Source organism: Patella vulgata, chromosome 8 (assembly GCF_932274485.2).
Source record: "Patella vulgata chromosome 8, xgPatVulg1.2, whole genome shotgun sequence".
Taxonomy (NCBI): Eukaryota; Metazoa; Mollusca; class Gastropoda; family Patellidae; genus Patella; species Patella vulgata.
The window spans coordinates 17,999,264-18,021,992 of NC_065886.2; the positions used below are offsets into that span (position 1 = coordinate 17,999,264).

The following is a 22,729-nucleotide window of genomic DNA, read 5'->3' on the forward strand; positions in this document are numbered from 1 at the left end:
TTTAAAGGCCAAATAGCCAGTATTTGAGACTTATGTTCATGACAGCTAGCAGTATCCAAAGGCTAGCTCAACAGCAGCTTCAATTGCTTCATAAGGTGTTTTTGAAAAAGATTAATAAATAGCTTTGAATATGCAGATTATAGGATGAACAAATGAGAGAAGCAAACATTTTCTTCCTAAAATGTCAGTTGCCTAAATTGCAAAATTTAATATTAACTCATGATCCTTTAAAAATTTGACTGTATTGTAATCTAACCGATCTCTCCAAGGAAATTTATGAAAATTAGACGGCCCAAACACATTTTCCTGCAAATTCAGCCCACGAATACAGCAACTTGAAAGTGGTCCAGTATATATATAGCCCATCTGAACCCAAATCAATCTATTAGACTGTTGTCGTTGCATGCATATATGACTACTATATTTCTGAAATATTGATGTTAAATAATGATCGATGTACGAAAACTTTATTTCGGGCACTTTGTTTAAAAGGACAAAAAAGTTTTTTTCCCAAAAATATCATATCTATTATTTTTTTTCACTTTACCCATCTGCCTGTGAAAAAGCTGATTGTGTGGATCTCAGAGGAGGGCTCTGAGGGGATGTCAAATGTAGCAGAAATAATACAAAAAAAACCCCTGATTTTTATCATATTGTTCACGATAACTTATCACTATTTTCAAACTGAATAAATCCTCACCTTTGCTTTCATCTTTCTGTGCCCAATTCAATGATCTTTCTACAGCCATTTTCCATCGTCCAAATCTCTGATCTCTCTCTATAAGGGTAAAATATTATATTTGTGAAGTTTCATTTAAACATTTTTTTTCACAAATATTTCTTATTAACAATTTAGTATTTGCATTAAATGACATAGCATATGATATAACATAAGTCACAAAATAATAGCCCAGACAGTCGGTGCAGAAAAGTAAGATGTTAAACTCCATTTCATTTCACAAAATGACAGAATAAAAATATACCGTAATAATAAAATGAATAATATGCCTTGGGTTGAGTATTTGTCGCAGTAAAGGCCCATGTACATGTACATGGAGAATCCAGTAGAATTTATTGGAGCTAATTTTGGGACTAACAAATGGTTCAAGTTTATTTCAATAATTCACTTGTGGGGAGAAAATCCACAAGGGTATAAGGAAGGTTTTTATTATGGGTATCATTAGAATAGCCTCCACCCATCCCAAACACAATTAATATGACTTACCTGTCTCTCTGATGGAAGGTTGAAAAACATCTGTAACAATTTCATTTGATCCAAGGTTATCAAGATCCCATACTTTCACTCCTTCAGCATATCCAGCAGCCATGGCAGCACCTAGAGCTGTAGTCTCTGTCATAGATGGTCGGACTATAAACAATATCATAAATAGTTAAATAAGTTCTGACTATTTGTATCATTATAAAACCAAGATACATTATGTAAGATTTAGATAAAGAGCTGGCCATTCATACTATCTTAGTTCAAAAATAGATAATGCAAAATGAATATATTGAACATTTCATACAAATTGCTCCATTGCGAGCGAAGATATTAGCTTTTGAAGGTTTGACAAGATGTGTGCATCAATTGCAACCACCTGTACTGTTTGTTCAAAGCTTAGCCTAGTTTCACCATTTGTAAATTAAATCAAAATGTGGCTGAATCGTTCCAATCTATTTAATATCGGAGATATCCGATGGCATCGAGAGTTGATTATGGTCTTGTCATGTTAATAAATGTCTAATTAATAGTTTATATTTCAGACCTAAAGAAAAACCTACAATAGGCAGATTTAGCTCTTGCATAATGTATGTTTGAAATGTTAAGTTGTTAATATGGTAATAATGATGGTATCATGTCATGATTCTAGTCATGATTCATATCAACTTGACATAAATCATGCCAAAATCTATCAATGGTAAATTGATTATAAAATTCAATCTGTATTAGGCACCAAAATATCTGTGTTTTATGTTACTTGGTCAAATAAAATAGGTACGGTCAGATTATTTATTTTTTTCTTCTTCATAGGATGGGCTTGGGTGGTTGGTAAAAAGGGATAGAACTAATTAAATTAATCTTTCAATATGATTTTGCAAAGTGAACAAGGCCCATAACTCTAGATGTAATTAACAGAATATCTATATAATTCCTTGAAGATTCTATGATATAAATTTCAAGCAGATTGGATGATAACTTCTGACAAGAAATAGTCCTTACCTACGTTGATGCCAAGTAAATCAGCTTGTAGCTGCATCAATAGGTTATTACCAGTCATACCACCATCCACTTGAAGTGATGTTAATGGTATACCACTATCTTTATTCATAGCATCTAATACCTTTAATACATTTATAGTTATTGTACTACAATAGTAATATCTTTAATACATTTATATAGTTATTGTACTACAGTAATAATATCTTTAATACATTTATATAGTTATTGTACTACAATAATAATATATTTAATACATTTATAATAGTTATATTGTAATACAATAATAATATCTTTAATACATGTATATAGTTATTGTACTACAAGAATAATATCCTTAATAAATTTATATATATATAGTACTACAAAAATAATATCTTTTTATATGCCCACATTTTCATGTGGACGTATTATGCCGTCGCCCCTGTCCGTCCGTCCACAATTTGTTTGTGGACACTCTACAGGTCACAATTCTTATCCGATTTTGACGAAACTTGAAATATAGGTTTATCTCCAAAAGATCTCGGCTGCTTTCGATATTGGCATGTATCGGATCGAAACTTCATGGATTATGGCCCCTGTTTGTACGAAAAATCACGTTTTTAGCTTGTGGACCCTATAGAGGTCACAATTTTTATCCTATTTTGTTGAAACTTGAAATGTAAGTTTATAACCCAAAGATCTCGGTTCCTTTCGATATTCGCTCATATCGGACCGTAACTTCCTGAATTATGGCCCCTGATTGTACGAAAAATCGTGTTTATAGCTTGTGGACCCTATAGAGGTCATAATTTTTATCCGATTTAAAAAAACATATTATTATATCACCGTTACACTCTAAGGACGACCGAGTTCGAATTTCGTGAAAATCGGCCCAAAATTGACAGACAAAAAGGCCTCTATAGGGTCCACAACCTTGATATACCATATTTTTACGATATTTGAGAATGAACGGCAGCCATTTTGTCTGTCAATTTTGGGCCGATTTTCACGAAATTCAAACTCAGTCGTCCTTATGGTGTAACGGTGATATAAATATACGTTTTTTTAAATCAGATAAAAATTATGACCTCTATAGGGTCCACAAGCTAAAAACACGATTTTTCGTACTATCAGGGGCCATAATTCAGGAAGTTACGGTCCGATATGCGCAAATATCAAAAGGAACCGAGATCTTTGGGTTATAAACTTACATTTCAAGTTTCAACAAAATCGGATAAAAATTGTGATCTCTATAGGGTCCACAACCTTGATATACCATATTTTTACTCTATTTGAGAATGAACGGCGGCCATTTTGTCTGTCAATTTTCACGAAATTCGAACTCAGTCGTCCTTAAGGTGTAACGGTGATATAATAATATGTTTTTTTAAATCGGATAAAAATTTTGACCTCTATAGGGTCCACAAGCTAAAAACGCGATTTTTCGTACAATCAGGGGCCATAATTCAGGAAGTTACGGTCCGATATGCGCGAATATCGAAAGGAACCGAGATCTTTGGGTTATAAACTTATATTTCAAGTTTCAACAAAATCGGATAAAAATTGTGACCTCTATAGGGTCCACAACCTTGATATACCATATTTTTATGCCATTTGAGAACGAACGGCAGCCATTTTGTCTGTCAATTTTAGGCCGATTTTCCTGAAATTCGAACTCAGTCGTCCTTATGGTGTAACGGTGATATAATAATACGTTTTTTTAAATTGGATAAAGATTATGACCTCTATAGGGTCCACAAGCTAAAAACGTGATTTTTCGTACAATCAGGGGCCATAATTCAGGAAGTTACGGTCCGATATGCGCGAATATCGAAAGGAATCGAGATCTTTGAGTTATAAACTTACATTTCAAGTTTCAACAAAATCGGATAAAAATTGTGACCTCTACAGGGTCCACACGCCAAAAACGTGATTTTTCGTACAAACAGGGGGCCATAATCCATGATGTTTCGATCCGATACATGCCAATATCGAAAGCAGCCGAGATCTTTTGGAGATACACCTATATTTCACTTTCGTTAAAATCGGATAAGAATTGTGACCTGTAGAGTGTCCACAAACAAATTGTGGACGGACGGACGGACGGATAGGGGCGACGGCATAATACGTCCACATGAAAATGTGGGCATATAAAAATCAAGCGTATCAAAATTTTTAATAATACTGTATCAATAATTTAATAGCAATTGATTAAAATCTCTTTATCTTTACATGTACCCGTATAAAAAAATATTTAAGTATCACAACTCAAAAAGAGAATTATTTAAATATTTAATGTTTTTGAAGATTTTGAGATATATCTTTTCATGCATAAATAATTTTCTACTCTTGATATGACTTAAAACATTAGCAATATAATATTCACTATGACAATAATCAAGAGACCCAGGTAGATTACTTCAGTTATTTACCCTTGATTAATTAATAAGAATGTACGTGGATTGAGGATTTCACTTAGTGAGAAATGAAATGAAATGAAATGGGGTTTAACGCCCTACTGTTCTGCTCCGCTATGAGGGAAATTTTGTCTGGACGGCGGCACTACGGCCTATTCTTACATCGAATTCCAACTGCCAAGGGATCTTTTGCATGCATGCCAATGTGTACACTCGACCTCGGTTTTTCGTCCCATCTGAATGACTAGACAGCTATCCTTGTCCGTTTCTCCGTCCTGCATCACTGACAAGGGGGAACCATGCCAGAAAATCTGGATGAACTTTCTCGGCCAATGATGGGATCAAACACTCGACCCCCAGGGCTCGTGAGCCAGCTTCTAACCCACTTAGTCACCATAACCCCCATAATTAGTAAGAAATGCTCACAACCCTTTCAATAAACCAAAAGAAAAGTGTGTGGTTTAATTGGGGTAATCATGGGGTATTTGTGTCCAGCCTTGATAAGAACAATATATAAACAGATAATGTTACAATCCTGGAAGCAGACCACCAACTACTTTCCTTATCTTGGTTCCCATGAATCTAGTTCCTGAAATATATAGCCATTTTCCCCTCTCTTACTTTCCCCTCTGTTTTGCATGGTGATTTTTGTTTATTCTTTGGTCTTCAAGTGACATTTTCTGCCGGCTTTGCTGCATAAGGAAGGATCGCAGAGTAAAGTTACTAGTGGGCTACTTAAAATTTATACATCACAAATTATCCATGGTCAGTCTCATACATGTAGAGAGATAAGAATTAACATTCAAGTCAATGGAAAATATTGAGTGGTCTGCCTCCAATTATAATTACAATGAAAATTAGTTGATAATTACCTCCCTTGTTTGAAAGCAGACAGCTTCTAGTGCAGCTCTAGCCAAGTGATGTTTATTGGTATATTGAGTAAGACCACAAATTGTTCTGTGAAGTAATTTCAAAATATTGAACAGATATTATTTCATGTCTTAGCTTACTTGGTCATAATAACTACTTTCAAGTTATGAAAATGTATAAAGAAAAACATAAAACATCAGCTTTTTAACCATGACCTTAAACTTGACAGTGATTATGAACACTGGTATGAAATGAAATGGGGTTTGCTGATAGACTAAACAAAACAGTTGATATAAAAGTTTTACTTTATACTTCTATTAAACCTATGCAGCTATACCACTCAAACCTGCATTGATAAGCATTTATGGAAATGTACAGTTCATTTCAATAGGAGCATCATTAACAACAAAAATGAAAGTTGGAATTTTGAGACAAATGTATTGAGTCATAACAACATACACAGGGGCTACAATTTAAGTTGATTTTGGAACCAGGCCCAGGGACAATTTACCCCCCCCCCCCCCCAACAAAACCCCCCAGTTTATCATGGTACAGTAAGTGTACTAATGGTTAGTGATCTAATAATAACCGTATCAACTGTTTCATGGATATTTAAATCCTGTGAAATTATAGTAAATATCTATTTCAACATAATATCAATCTTACCCTCGTGCATCATCTTGCCAATATGGACAGAAAAGACCAGAAAATGCTGGTACAAAATAACAGCCAGCAGTATTATCAACAGCAGATGCCAATTTCTCTAGATAACAAATAACAAATATAAAATTTACTAAGAAGTCCAGGAAATAGGACTGATCACAAAGACAAATTTTTTCTAACAACTCGTCTATCAATAGAAATGCAGCAAATGTTGTTTTAAAATATAACTTCATAATAACCATTTTTTTTACAAGAAATGTAATGGTGCTATTTCTTTTCTATTTGGTGCAGTATTTCATGATGATATTCACAACTAATATGGACAATTTGTCTGATATGACACAACAGTTCCCATGGGGTCCTAGGAAGAAAAGTCTAACCAAAATTGCACATCTATCTCATCAATGACTTGACATATGGTACCCAGACTAATGGTCTTGAGTTTTTAGGAACATAAAACTTCTGACTGAAAATTCAACTTACCTACATCAGGGGCACTTTGTATAATACCTAAATTATCTCGTAACCATTTAACACATGCTCCAGCTATAGCTACTGCTCCCTATATAACAGATAGGTCATTATAAGTTACTTTGAAATCAGGAGCCTTGATGGATCAATGATGGGGAATGTTTTATTCCGGTGTTGGTTAAGAAAGCATCCCTGGATCTGGCAGCGTGGATTCCCCATGTCAGTGGTGTAGGACGGGGGGGGGGCATGACAAGGCAGTCTCTATTTGTTTTGATAGGATGAAAACCGAGGTCCCGTGTAGACGCTTGCGTAGGCCATAGAGACACTGTCTGGCCAAAATTTTTCTGATAGCACACGTACAACCATCTTCATTAGGTCAGTTGGTGAAGAAAAGTAGAACATTACACCCTCATTTCATTTCATACTTTGAAATCATCGTTCAAGAACTGACCATATTTTACAGTTACTGAATTTGACATAAGGGAGGTAACTCTTGTGAAGTATTTGCTTGTCATATGACCTGATGGTTGTACACAATGTTTTAAAAGCTGCAGTGTGTAGAAAATATACAGGAAAGGTTGGACTGACCATAGCAATATTGTTTAAGATAAAAAAAATTTTTAAAAAAAAGGACAAAGTTAAAATGTAATAATTTACCTCCAAAGCATATATTACTGGTTTATTTTTGCCCAATTTATAAGCTACAGTTGTTAATACACCAGTTTTCGATTCAACAAGCTGAAATAATAAAAATAAAATAAATAGACTGATATCAAATTATTATAACAAAGTTTTTGATAATGAATCATCCAGACTTCAGAGTCCGTCCCTGATCTCTAGATTCAATTTTGTATTTTCTGTCAGGTTTTACATAAATTTCACAATTTTGAAGACAATAGACATTCTTGTAGTCATTTAATTGTGAAACAGTACTAAAAGAAATCTAGGTTTTTTTTTTCAATACTATTTAAAATATAAATGGACTTCGATATTAACCTAAAGAAGTAACTGTATATTAAATTAAATATGAAAATTATTACTTACATTAGTTCCTGTGTTGTATAGTAGAAAACACCCTGTTCCATATCTATATCAAATTAATTTTAATAGAAAATCAAGACAACATTTGTGACAAGCTATGTATCAAGATACGGGGTGGCAGAATGGTCTAACGTGTGCACTTTAGATCATAAGGTCTATAATTGAGTCAAGTGGCGTGGTTTCAGTTTTTTGCCTGTACACGATAAGGAGTAGGGTCCTTCGTTTTACTCCCACTGGTAAAGACCCTACACGCAAGCTAATTATTGAAATATAATTTAATCATATTGGTCCTAAAATGACCTAGTTTGTGTCTAGAGAACATTAAATCCCATTTCTCTCTCACTCTGGATCAACAGGATATGTAAGGCACCAACTTCCAAGTTATATATTTCAGCCATTTTTTACAGATAAATACATATATCAAATACTAGTTTAAAGGTCTTTAAATACAGAAAATAAATTTATCCGTAATTGTGTTTTTATATTTTTGACCCACATTTAGCTATGATCAAGTCAAATGTATGAAATACTTCAGTTTAAATTTAATTCCCAGATTGTGAAAAGTAGCTTTCAGTTTTATTTAAATTAGGCCATATATAAAAAAAAATTCTGGTTCTCAGATAATCCTGCATCACTTAAAAAAGGAACACATGTGACATGACCTGTTTTTATTTCATTAATGACCAGGAAGTAGCTCTATAAAAAGATTGAATGAATTTAGAAATGTGCCATAGGCTCATTTATCTAGAACGTAAATGTTACTGACAATCATAAATGATACTGGATAATCATACATTCATATAAACATGGTCCAGATAAATATAGTGCCTTGAGATGTGATGTTTATAATGTAGCATGTAGTAATCCTTTGACAAAATAAAATCATGCAAATAAAAACCTCCCTCACGCATGAGATTTTTGGTAAGGAATAAGGATTGTCTGAGAACCTGAATATTTATTTTGTATGGACTTAATAACATTGTATGAAAGTAGCATTCAGTTTTGTTTATATTAATTTCATTGTATAAAAGCTGAGATTAATATGGGCTGAATTACTAACGTATTTTTAGCCTGGCCAACCGAAAAACATGTCTGACCAACTAATGCTGCCTGCTGATCACCCAAAATCTGAAAAACAAAGAAATATAACATCTCAGTACCTAGAGGGGGCTGGGTGGTCTAGTAGGTTTAACAAGGGCTTTTGTTTCGATTCCCCACTTATACGCTACAAGAAGTTGAGTCACATCTCCAACCTTGGGGGTTTTCTCCAAGTCCTCCGGGTTTTCCAGTTTCCTCCCCCTGCTAAGGACCCCTACATGCAAGCAAATTATTGAAGTGCATGTTAAACCCCATTTATCTCTCTTCTCTCTCTCTCTCTTAATTGACAAAATGTCAGTCACTAGTACTTGGCATTTTGAATTTTGTACCGGGCATGTATTTAGTCATTCTGCACACAGAGAACTATTTCCTGAATAGATTACTGCCCTAAATGGCCGCGATATCCACAATCTGATTAAAATACAGATCTGACCGGTTGTAGCGATAGGTCGCGTTAGAGGTCATACGGGGGGCTTTTGACCTATGACGTCAGACATTTGATTAACCAATCACCATTGATGTTACTAGTGGATTACCCACAGTTCCATCAAAATGACAGGCACCAGAGGGAATATCCCTGATAGAGGCTGAATTTGGGCCTTGGCCCTTATTCACGAAAACTTAAACTAAGATACAATCGAAATTTTAAGAAATACTGCAATTCGATTGGCTGACCAGTAAAATCAATTTGCATATATCCAATTTGCATATTGGTCAGCCAATCGAATTGCAGTATTTCTTAAAATTTCGATTGTATCTTAGTTTAAGTTTTCGTGAATAAGGGCCCAGACAATGTCTGTGACAGAGGTCTTATTTCCAGGAATCGTTCCCATTTGCCAACTGCAAAGACATCCTCTAAAATTTACAAGCAATCAAATTGTTCATTAAATATACACCAAGTTTCACTGCTATCACTTATAGAGTTAGCATATCCCTAAATCTCAATCAATCAAATCAAATTGTTCATCAATGCTTAGCCTTCTCGCGAAAAGATCATCATCCAAGATAGGCCTATTCACCTTGTAAACAATTACACCAAATTTGAACATTCTACCTCAGTTAGAAACAAGAGTTAGTGTGCTCAAATAGTTGTGATGGATAGACAAACAGACTAGTGCTACTAGAAAAGATTACCATGGACCTTATAAGGTCTATGAGATTACCTACCCCTGAGATTGGTAGATTTTTTAATGGACCATCAACTACATAACCATAGATTTCAGATGAGCTATGGATAGCTGGAAGAATGCTTTTAGGAATCGAAAAAAATCTACAAAACAGGAAAAATTATTGAAAAAAAATAGATATAATAAGGTTCCTCCTTAGTCCCAATTGAGCAATCCCATTGAGAAATTTGTACTGATTACATTCACAAGTTTAAATGTTAAAATGTGCCAAGAATGATAACTCTGCAAAACCACAATGAGCAATCCCACCAACTTTTAAAAAAAAAATAATTGTCACAAGATTTCATGAATTTGAAAGTTAACGAGGATTGTGGGGGGATGGGGGGATGGGGAATTACTGAAAAATATTCTGAATTTTGTTAACGTTCCTTTTGAGTCCTTATGCCCCCATGTACAAAATTATGCATTGTGTATTTTGATTATTTGACTCAAGTGTTTCAATAGTTTGTATTAAATGGATTAATTATGGTTATTTAGAACAGAATAATATTGATATACTAACTTGCATAGTTTATCATCCCATTGTAAATTATGAATATTCATGAGCATGGTTCTACTGGCATTGGTAACGTCTGTTACATGTTGACCTTTCCCAGGGCCACCTGTCATATTCTAAAAATTAAAATAAGAATCAACTTTAAACACCATTCTCTATGGAAATAGCCCCAAACATATGGAACATAAAAAAAAATATCACATATAGCCTACTTGTTCTGGTTCCGGCATCATTAAAATAACAAATTGAAAAATACCAAATTTCTCAGCTGAACGCTAATATGTACTCAGATTATCTAACACTTAATTGATAAAGAAAACAAAATGCTAATACCAATGTTAGATAATCTCCCGGCTTGAATTGAAAACAATCCATGAATATGAATATCTCGTGCATATAAAGATGGCGGCTGTCTTGTTACATAGGGGGCCACAGAGATTAAGGAATTTTTAATTTGTCATATCTTTGTAAATACTGAACAGAATTGAACCATTTTAGGACCGATATACCCATTAAAATCACAAATGTTTGTCCTTAATTCAGGTTTCAATTAAATTTGCATAAGAAACTATTTATAACTTTTCATATGCCTAACAAAGGAGTTGCTAAGAAGCTTTGCAAAATTTTCAAGAAATATCCTGACAAATTTAAAAAAATTTGTGACATACCCACAGAAGCCATGAATCTACTGTACCAAAACAACATCTATCTTGTTCTACAGCCTTTCTTACTGCCTCACTATTATCTATTAACCATTTCAATTTTACAGCACTAAAATACGTTGTTATAGGCAACCCACAATATGGCTGAAATACAAAAAGTGCAAAGAAATGAAATAAAGTTAAACGGTCATACTCTTCTGCTTCACTTGGAATAATGAAGACAGACATATGCATTACAGATACCATACTCTTATATTCCAACTGTCAAGGGTTCTTTTATGTGCATGCCAATGTCTACACGTGACCTTGGTTTTCCATCCCATCCAATTGACTAGACATAAATTATCTAACAGGAGCTAAATGTCAGAACAAAGTATTGAATTGGCTTGATCCAATCAAATCAACATATAAAATCTAATGAAATCAACAATTTTATTGTTGCCTTATAATTCAGAATTACCCATAATGAAATAATATGAACAATATGGTAATTAATCGAAGCAATTGTTACTCTTTGCTGATTCCCTGAAAAAATATAGTAGTGATTTCTTGTTTTTATTAGTGCACATGATAAGTTGATAACACTGTTATTCAATTCAAACCACACCTTTGTCTTGATGATCGATTTAAAATCAGTCGGGTAATGATTCTTGGTCTCTGACCATCCCTACTTTTCCAAGAGGCAGATACCTAGAGATTTTAACTGAATAGAATAAATCCATAGTATACAATATATATTTTATATCTATAGTTAAAGATACAAACCCGTAGATAATCTTTATCTTTCTGTGGAGTTTTATCAATTAATTCCTCGACTGTAGAAGAAGTTCTTAAATCTAACCATACTACAAAAAATTAAGTTCTTTTTAATAAAATCAAAAAGCTCTATAAAAAGATTCATTTACTTGTTTTTTTTCTTCTTCTTATAAATCTAAAAAGTCAAAAGAATCTGATTCCTGCAAATATTCTCACAGACATCAAACTTGCTTCCAAAATTTTTTATACAATTTCACTTATTATTAGTCAGGTTACTAGTCTTAATCATTCAGTATTATAATACTAGTAATAGTAGTCTTGTATGTCATCAATGAATATTGCTAATAAAGTTATTTGCTTTAGAGTGTTCAGTCATACCAATATGGTCATTGGCATTCCATAATTCATCAACTTTGGCTTTGCTTCTATTTTATTATTACATTGAATGTTATCTATCAAATCATGAGATACATCATTATTATTCGATACATTATTTGATTAAAAATCTTTACTGTGGGGGGTTGGATGGCCGAATGGTTAGCATGTGCGTGCTGTATCATAAGGTCTGTCATTGAGTCAACTGGCGTGGTTTCGAATCCCCGGTTGTACATGACAAGGAGTAGGGTCGCCTGTCCAACCTCGTGGGTTTTCACCGGGTCCTCCGGTTTCCTCCCACTGCTAACGACCCCTACGCGCAAACGAATTATTGAAATAAAATTAAACCATATGTTAGTCCTGAAATGACCTAGTTTGTGTCAAGTGGACGTTAAACCCCACTTCTCTCTCTCTCTATTTACTGTAATTTACCTTTGACGCTCAGATAGATAACAAATCACTTAAACTTAATGTCTGTTTCTCTTGGATATACTGTATTAACGTCTTATATTTGAAAACAAGATAAACTTACATTAAAGGCTGATGTCCCCCGCCGAAATCCCAAAATAAATAGATGACACATATTAATTAATCGCACATTTATTTTTTTCAAAAGTATCGAGCAATCAAACTACACACTAAGTTTCATCACTCTCTATCAGATAGAATCAGGATTATCTTGTCCCAAAGCATCGACCAATGAAATTGATTGGCTCTGTTTAGCTTTAGCTTGAAATGTTAATCATTGAAATCAGTCAAGACATTCACCTAATGAACATCTACATCAGGTTTAAACATTCTACCTCAATTAAAAGCAGAGTTTTTATGTTCCAAAGTCTTGACTAATCAAAATTCGCACAATCGAACTTAGTCAAGGTAATGATATAATGAATCTATATTCAGAGTTTCATCGCTCTAACTTCATTATAACCAAAGTTACCGTGCCCCTAAACAGATTGCTTATCTCTGCCTACCGTAAGCAGACAATGTTCATCATCGAACTCCATCAAAGGATTCACCTAATGAATGCCTACACCAAGTTTGAACATTTTACCTCAATTAGAAGGAGAGTTACTGTGTTCCAAAGTCTCGACCAATCAAATTGCTTATCGCTCTGCTTACCCTCAGCAGAAAATGTTCATTATCGAACTTAGTCAAGGTATTGATGTAATAAAGCTATACACCAAGTGTCCTCACTCTCACTTAATTAGAACTAAAGTTATCGTGTCCCAAAGCATCAACCAATCAAATTGCTTATCTCTGCTTACCCTAAGCAGAAAATGCTCATCTTTGAACTCCATCATCAAGGTATTGACCCAATAAACACCTACACCAAGTTTGAACATTCTAGCTCAATTAGAAGGAGAGTTATTGTGTTCCAAAATCTTGGCCAATTAAATTTCTTATCGCTCTGCTTACCCGGAGCAGAAAATGCTTGTTATCGAACTTAGTCAAGGTATTGATGTAATGAAACTATACACCAAGTTTCATCACTCTCACTTAATTAGAACTAAAGTTATCGTGTCCCAAAGCATCAACCAATCAAATTGCTTATCTCCGCTTACCCTAAGCGGAAAATGCTCATCTTCGAACTCCATCAAGGTATTGACCTAATAAACCCATACACCAGATTGAACATTCTAGCTCAATTAGAAAGAGAGTTATTGTGTCCCAAAACGTGTGACGGACAGACAGACGTACGAACCCATTTTAATAGTCCCCTGCTTTCTTTGAAAGGCGGGGGACAACAAAATTAAACTAAATTGAAAACAACTTGGCCTTCAAAGGATTCTTGATGATTGGTTTCAGTTTAAATGACTGAATTATAAAAATTTGAAGGATGAAATTCTACCTATAGCATTATGTAATGGTAAACCAGTTTCTTTATCCCATACAACAGTTGTCTCTCTTTGATTGGTGATTCCAATACCTAAAAACAAAATAATGAATCTGTTATTATAAACTCTACTCCACTTCTTAAAACACAATACTTTTCTTTTTTTAAAGGGGCATTGCCGCATTATGGAAGATTAGATAAAAATCTGACAGTTCTTATTATAATAGATAAAAACTAGAGAATGTAAATGGAATATTCTGAAAATTTCAGTCCAACTGCTCCACTCTGAACCGAGATATCAGCAATTGAATTTTAGGCCTAGCCTTGATAATCATTACTAAAGTTAGTAGTATAAAAAACATGAGCTTTGAGCAGCTGATCAGATTCAAATCCATTGAAAATCTGACATAAGATGGCATCGAGAGTTGATTAAGGTCTTTTCATGTTAATAAATGTCTAATCAATAGTTTATATAACATTTCAGGCAATAGGTAGATTTATCTCTTGCATAATGCATGTTTAAAGGTTCATAATATATGATGAATCTTCAAATGTCATAATCTTTTAGCGACATTCAGTAACTAGATAGAGTAATAAACTACATGTATATACATGTATAGCACATATTTATGGAGAAAAAAAAACCTACCAATAAATATGGGTGATGTTTTAAAGAGTATAGCTTGATTATAAATATGCGTGTCATGGTTTATTCAAAAGTTATGATAAATCAAGATTATGATAAACTATTATTATTTATCATAAATCATTTAGAAATAATTTATAAATCATACGTCAAGCTGACAGATTAAATGATAATAAATCAAGAACTCTAGCCATTAAATTAGTTTTAATATTACCTAATATTAAAACAGTTTCAACAATATATATTGTGAAATATAACACTATTTCAATTTTAATTATGAAATTAACTGTTGTCAGTCACTATAAATAAACAAAACCATATGCTTGTGCTATAAAAGCTACTTTCGTACTCTGTAAACATGTGGTTGTGTCAATAGTCAATACACAATAAAAAAAAATGTTGTGCAATTTGGAAACTATTTTAATTTCAGATAATTAAATAAAATAGAAGTAAATTTAAGGGAAAAAAGTTACAGAAATTGTTGTGTGATGCTAGATTTGTCACTTGATAAGGTCAATGTGTAAGCTTATATTTCAGATATAACTATAGATCTGTTTAATTAGCAACATTAACAAATATCACCTATTGATTTTCTAACACTGACGTGTCTTAGTTATCAGTGTTATTTCTCCACTGATCAGGTGACATATTTATCGACTAGACAATCACCATCTGGTTATATATTAACATAAAATGAATGCATTTTCAATTCTTTTCTGAGGTAGACCAGGGTTCATGCCATGTCCAGATTTATTCCTTTCAAACTTTCCTAAAATGGGTCGTACAAGGCCTGTAAATAATGATTATAGATGTACCTGATATTTTTACCTTTGTGCCAGACAAATATTAATAATATGTACAACTAGCGGTTGACCTGGCATAGCACAAGTATAGTCATGATGAGGAAGTAGCATAACTCTGAAATCGGAAGTGGTAGTCCATCACCACCAGGTTATGTTACTCCTCTGTCTGAGCTATCCCTATACAACAAATTTCAGCCTCAAGACAGCCCTAGTGTAGCCGCCAACCCTGAACAGATAGACAGACAAACAAACGACAGTCACAAATATTAGTATAGATATTAAAATCTGTATACTTATTATGTTACGTAATTATTTAGCGAGAGAAGAAGTTTGTATGGCTGCATTTCTTTTAGTCTGACTCTCTAGATTGTTGAGAAATGAAGGGATGTGGACCTATATACTGTTTGTTTATTTTGTACAGATAATTTATAGTTTATATTGACAGCACAGAATAATGTGAGTGAGGTGGGTGGAGGACTGGAGGTAGTAGAGGAAGAAAGAGATACAGTAGTACAGTAGACTTACATTTTATATCGTTTGGGCTCCTACCCAACGCTCTTAAGTTCTCTGTTGCTTTTACTATACATGTTTTCACTGATTGTAAAATTTCTATAGGATCCTCTTCAACCCACCTGAAAATACAAATAGTAATCTTTAAAATTTATTTAGTTATGTAAGACCACAGCTAACAAATTAATTTGAACAAATCTCTAACCAATCTTTTGTTGTATATCAATAGGCTTCATCATATAAATAGATCAGTGGATGTGAACTGTGAAGTGTTCACATTACTGACAGGTCTGTCATTTCATTGGTTATCTACAGTACACAAGTAAAAACACTACACAATGAAAAAATTGTTTGATAATGATATGGTAAGTAAATAAGATTTTAGCAAAATAACAAATGCAGAAGACAAAATGATAAATACATTGCATCATAAGTGGTTGACATACAAGATACACCCACATTTTGCAAGAGATGGACAGAGAGCAAGCTATTTTTCTGTACAATGAGGAGCCATACTCCGGGATGTATTGGTCTGACATGCTTCAAATGCAAACGGAACTTTGGGATACAATTATATCTTAAGTTTGTTTAAAATCACATAAAAATTGTGACCTTTAGAGTATCTACAAACAAAATGTGAACAGATAGACAGAGGCAGCATCCAAAATTGTGACCTCTAGAGTGTCCACAAGCTAAAAACATGACTTTTTGTACAATCAGGGGCCATAATACATGAAGTTATGGTCCGATACATGCCAATATTAAAAAAAATCCAAATCTTTGGGATATAATAAACCTATATTTCAAGTTTCATCAAAATCGGATAAAAATTGGGACTTGTAGGGTGTCCACAAACAAAATGTGAATGGACAGACTGGGTTAAAGACAATATCGTATGACCACATGAAAATATGAGCCAATAAAAACCAATACTTTTAATCAGATTATACTCTTACCCATCTTTAGGATAATACTGCTTAATCTCTGTTTGATGATATGTAACTAACTCAGCTGTTTGACTTGAAAAAATCTGAAATAAAAAATTTTAATTTTTTTTTTAAAATTTAGTGACATTTTCCAATATTCTAATTCTACATGCAACATGTTCTGGATAAAATCTGTCAAAATTCCACAGATCCATGGCAGATGATTGTCTGATCAGTCATTGAGAAATGTACAAATAAAGACATTACATAAAGAAACAAGAGCATCGCTAACGCTGCAATATACGTCCACATTCCTGCTTCGATTGATATGGTACTTTTTTAAATGAAGAGAATGAAATATGAATATGACAAATTGGGCGTGGCTCTGCCCCTCGGGTTGGACATGGACCAATAGATACAACCATATGCTGGATAATTTCAAATTGGATCCAAAACTGTTAATAATTGCAACCTGTATATCATTTACAGACAAAATATCAACAAAAAGTGGGTGTGGCACCACCGAAAGGGAAGTGGGTGGGGGCGCAGGAGGGGTGGGGTGGAGCTGGGGGTTGTGCATCAACATCAATAGTTGCCGTCCTTAGAGTATAAGGAATAAGTATACCAAGATAATCCATTCAGAATTGTGACTTTCAGGTGCTAATGGCAAAAAGTGAGTGTGGCCTGTAGACGACAAACAAACAAATACAAGAAATGGGCCTGGCTCTTCCCCTTGGGGTCGGCCGTGCACCAAAAACAATAGAGATCATCATTAGGGTATAAGGAATAAGTATGTAAAGTTTCAAGATGATCACTTAAGAATTGTGGCCTGTAGGCGACACACAGACACACAAAAAGAAAATGGGAGTAGCTCTGACCCTGGGTGTTGGGCATGCACCCCAAACAATAGGATGTTCCTTAGGGTACAAAAGAATAAATATGCAAAGTTTCAAGATGATATGTTCAGAAATGCGTCCTGTAGATGAAAAACAAACAAATACAAGAAATGAGCGTGGCTCTGCCCCTGCCCCTTATGAATGTGGACCTATAAAAATGATTTTTAAATATAAATGAACCCTGACCTATTTCTAACAAAGATTGGCTAATGAAGATTGATGTAGGAGATATAGTGTGCTATGAGAGTATTTTCCAGATCCCCCAATCCTGCACCAGTGACATGGGGAAACCAGGCTGGAAGATCCTGGGGAACTTTCCTGACTAACACCAGGAATAAAACCCCAGGCCTCTTGGTTAGTAAACCAGCACCTTACCCACTGAGCCACCATGGTTCTGACTAAAACTAGAAGTAATTAACAGAAATTGATGAAATTCAATAGGTTTATTCATTTTACTATCTAAATAAAGAATATCAATATCATACAGATTGAATGATAACTGTTGTCAACAGTGAAATATATAATGCATAAAAATTTCATGCATATCAGATGATAACTTTTGTTGATTGAGTGTTCACAAGATTCAACAAAGTGAAACAAGGGCCATAACTCTACAAGTAATTAATGGTAATTGTTGAAATTCATTAGTCTTCTTTGATTTAGTGATCTAAATAATGCATATAAATTTCAAACAGATCAGATGACAAATGTACCCTGTAGAGTAGTCACAAGAAATTGTGGACGATGGACCAACGGAAATATACGACTACATTTCTTGTAGGCGTATAAAAAGGGCATAAACTATGATAAAAGCAACAAATGCTAAAGACCTTTACTCTTTTTTTGAAAATCACAAATTATACTGTTACTTTTTTTTCCCTAACACTATGAAATAAATTTACCACAGGCACTTGAAGGGATTAAAATAAAACTGTGAAATTTACATAGTAAACCTTATGAGGATACAATATGTAATTATGGAATGTGAAAACAAGCCAAAGCTTATATAAATCCATCTCCTGTCAGAAATCATTTATAAAAATATAAAACATTGTTTAAAATTATAATGCTAAATTATGACATGTTTAAATTACCAGGAATAAAGTATAACCCCAATGTTGTAATTATTAACAATTATGGAATTCATGATATGATTTAGATAACTAAAAATGAGTTAATATACAGAAGGTTAGAGATACAATTATCTGATGATATTTGTAGTGGTTGATCGAGCTGAATGTACTCAATTTCCCTGCTGAATGCACTGAATTTCCTCAAATTACACTTGATGATTGAATTTGACATAAAATGGACCTTTAAACTTTACCTGTGGTGTGATTCTTTACATAAATAGGCTAAGCCCTACCTTCCGACTTAAAGTCTAATCAACTGTTTAAATTCCAAAGTGCATAAGCCTTCCTCACCTCTCTCCATCTTTTTACCTAGGTCATTAATACCATCATAACGTAAGAGGTTTAAAGTCCACTTGACTATGTTATTTTGGTACTTCATAATAGTCAATATTATGGTCATTAATAATTTAAACAAGCCAACAGTGAGGCTGATGTCTCCCGCCGAAATCCCAAAATAAATAGATGACACATATTAATTAATCGCACATATTTTTTTCAAGAGTATCGAGCAATCAAACTACACACTAAGTTTTATCACTCTCTATCAGATAGAATCAAGATTATCTTGTCCCAAAGCATCGACCAATGAAATTGATTAGCTCTGCTTAGCTTTAGCTTGAAATGTTAATTATTGAAATCAGTCAAGACATTCACCTAATAAACATCTACATCAGGTTTAAACATTCTACCTCAATTAAAAGCAGAGTTTTTAATGATATAATGAATCTATATTCCGAGTTTCATCGATCTCACTTCATTATAACCAAAGTTACCGTGCCCCTAAAGCATCAATCAATCAGATTACTTATCTCTGCTTACCGTAAGCAGACAATGTTCATCATCGAACTACATCAAGGGATTCGCCTAATGAATGCCTACACCAAGTTTGAACATTCTACCCCAATTAGAAGGAGAGTTATTGTGTTCCAAAGCCTCGACCAATCAAACTGCTTATTGCTCTGCTTACCCTCAGCATAAAATGTTCATTATCGAACTTAGTCACGGTATTGATGTAATAAAGCTATACACCAAATGTCCTCACTCTCACTTAATTAGAACTAAAGCTATCGTGTCCCAAAGCATCAACCAATCAAATTGCTTATCTCTGCTTACCCTAAGCGGAAAATGCTCATCTTCGAACTCCATCAAGGTATTGACCTAATAAACACCTACACCAAGTTTGATCATTCTAGCTCAATTAGAAAGAGAGTTATTGTGTTCCAAGAAGTGTGACGGACAGACGGACGAACCCATTTTAATAGTCCCCTGCTTTCTTCGAAAGGCGGGGGACAATAAAAAATGTATGGGTTCTGTTTTTATTTTTGGGTCATCCTGTAGATAAAAAGATAATATTCCACAATAAACAACAGGTGCAAGACTCTAGAATATACATAATCATCAACACCTGTTTTGGTAACGGTATAATTTAGGACATTAGGCATGATTGACATAAATTGATTGCAGTTTTAACAAGGCATTGACCTAATCAACACATACACCAAGTTTGAACATTCTAGCCCAATTAGGAAGAGAGTTATCGTGTCCCAAAGCATCAACCAATCAAATTGCTTATCTCTGCTTACCCTAAGCGGAAAATGCTCATCTTCGAACTCCATCAAGGCATTGACCTAATAAACACATACACCAAGTTTGAACATTCTAGCTCAATTAGGAAGAGAGTTATTGTGTCCCAAAAAGTGTGACGGACAGACAGACGGACAGACAGACAGACGGACGAACCCATTTTAATAGTCCCCTGCTTTCTTCGAAAGGCGGGGGACAATAAAACACTTCAGGACTTTGTTAAACAGGACACTTGCAGGATTAAAACCTCATTCCCATTGGTAACTTCTGCCTAATCTTAGAATTATTTCAACACCACTAGCATGTGGAAATTTGACACATTTTACGGTCTCGTCAACACAATACTTTGGCCGTTTTGCGACTAAGTATATACATCGTTCATGTTCTTGTCAACATCCAATACTTTATTCATTGTGTGACTAACATACTAGCGTTCTTTTACTATGGTTAATAAGGGAAGGGAAGGGAATTTTGATCGGTATGCAGTATCTTCACCTACTGTTCAAAGAAATTCAAGGTGTCAAGAGTTCTTTCACGTGCACGTAAATGTGTATACATGTGAAGCTTGAGTTTTTCATCCCATCTGAAAGACTAGGAAACAATTTCCTTGTCAGCCCAGCGGAACCTATTCCTGACAAACAGGTACCAGACTTGACATGCAAAACCCAAGACATGGGAGTCTCGATTCCTGTGTAATACCCATTTTACTACCCTGCCTTTCTTTTTATATCTACCAATAGGAATGTGTTGATTTGATTATAGCATGTAAATAATCTTGTGAATTATTTGTATTCCATTATTTCAATAATTCATTATTCATTCAATTAAACATTTCTTTTATTCTTATGTTTCTATTATTCCTTCATGGTTAATTAGATGTCTTCATGATTATCTAATGACATATGGTTGACAGTTGACACATAATTACTATCTTATTGTTTTATTTTATTGTAATGTCTTTTATATTTTAATCTTGCCTCTTTAATTGATATTAGTAAGGTCACTGTATATTGTGAATTCCTACAATACCGATTTGTACATTCATAAAGCACTCTGGATTACTCTGCATGTTGGATGTGCTGTTCTCCGTATAGGATGTTTAATGCTTTTCAGTAATAAATAGTTTCAAGGATAGTTCCAGTCCTTAGTTATTAACAAAGATTCTCACTGCTACATAAGTACCTACGAGAGTACAAAGTTAACTGTACCGTAAGCTTATTATGATAGTTTACAAAATATTATTAGGAAGAAGTAATTCTTATAACACCTGTATGTACACGTCAACAAGGCAACAAGCCTCTTGATGTATGACAGATTAACAGTAAGCAAACACTGAATATACAACTTATACCACTAACCCTTCACTAAAATATATTTACATATGAAATTATAGTAGACTTGAATTGATATAATTCATGAATTTTTAATGACTGTAATATATAATAGATACCTAGTTTACGTGGTGAGAATAAGATCATAGATAAATGTATATCATGCTTAAGTTTCTCAGTGGTGGGGTAGTCGTAAATTGATATTCTAATGCCTACTGTGTATTTGTGTCCAAGACCTACATGACATATCATAAATAAAGTGAATATGTCAAGACAATGAACAAAAGTTGGGTTTTTTTTAAATTATACAAATATACCACAGCACATGTAGTTAGTATTGTGTATGTTTATTCACACAAAATATTTATACGAAGGCTTTATCATTTTTGTTCTATGATGAAAATATCAGGTCGAAAGAGCAATGGTTAAAAAAAACGGCCAATGCATTGAATTTTTTAATCTACATGTATGTTAAAATGTTGCTAGTGACCTACTTACATGCGGCAATGTAAAAAAACTAACTGTCTAATTTCAAAATCAAGTTAACTTAAAATTCCCCTTTGTACATGTCCATAATCAGTCTGATATTATCATTCAGCATTAGTTATCAAAGCTCATAAAACTACAATATTTATCACCCCTGACCTTACAGACCAAAAGGCTAAATTAATGGACATATATCTGATTGGGACACAGAAAAACACATGTCTAATCTCCCATTGACAAGCTATCTTACAACTTGTTTACTATCTTGCTAGTGAAGTAATCTAAATCATTGATTGTTTACATTTTTTTTCAGGAAAACATAGATTGCCAGGCCACAAAAC

At 33.9% G+C, this 22,729-nt stretch overlaps 1 protein-coding gene across 2 annotated transcripts in view; it reads right to left on the reverse strand.

The window, feature by feature from the left end:
* Positions 1-22,729, reverse strand: part of LOC126830834 (glycerol kinase) — a 30,645-nt gene that overhangs the window by 4,081 nt on the left and 3,835 nt on the right. For both annotated transcript variants that reach the window (XM_050561266.1, XM_050561267.1), the window contains exons 2-17: positions 16,989-17,062; positions 16,048-16,154; positions 14,089-14,166; positions 11,871-11,950; positions 11,112-11,249; positions 10,450-10,559; positions 9,928-10,030; positions 8,723-8,790; positions 7,666-7,708; positions 7,279-7,359; positions 6,634-6,712; positions 6,154-6,250; positions 5,490-5,574; positions 2,222-2,342; positions 1,226-1,369; positions 701-778 (exon numbers count right to left, since the gene is read on the reverse strand). In XM_050561266.1, coding sequence (XP_050417223.1) covers positions 701-778; positions 1,226-1,369; positions 2,222-2,342; positions 5,490-5,574; positions 6,154-6,250; positions 6,634-6,712; positions 7,279-7,359; positions 7,666-7,708; positions 8,723-8,790; positions 9,928-10,030; positions 10,450-10,559; positions 11,112-11,249; positions 11,871-11,950; positions 14,089-14,166; positions 16,048-16,154; positions 16,989-17,062 — 1,486 coding nt within the window. The remainder of the gene's footprint in view (positions 1-700; positions 779-1,225; positions 1,370-2,221; positions 2,343-5,489; positions 5,575-6,153; positions 6,251-6,633; positions 6,713-7,278; positions 7,360-7,665; positions 7,709-8,722; positions 8,791-9,927; positions 10,031-10,449; positions 10,560-11,111; positions 11,250-11,870; positions 11,951-14,088; positions 14,167-16,047; positions 16,155-16,988; positions 17,063-22,729) is intronic.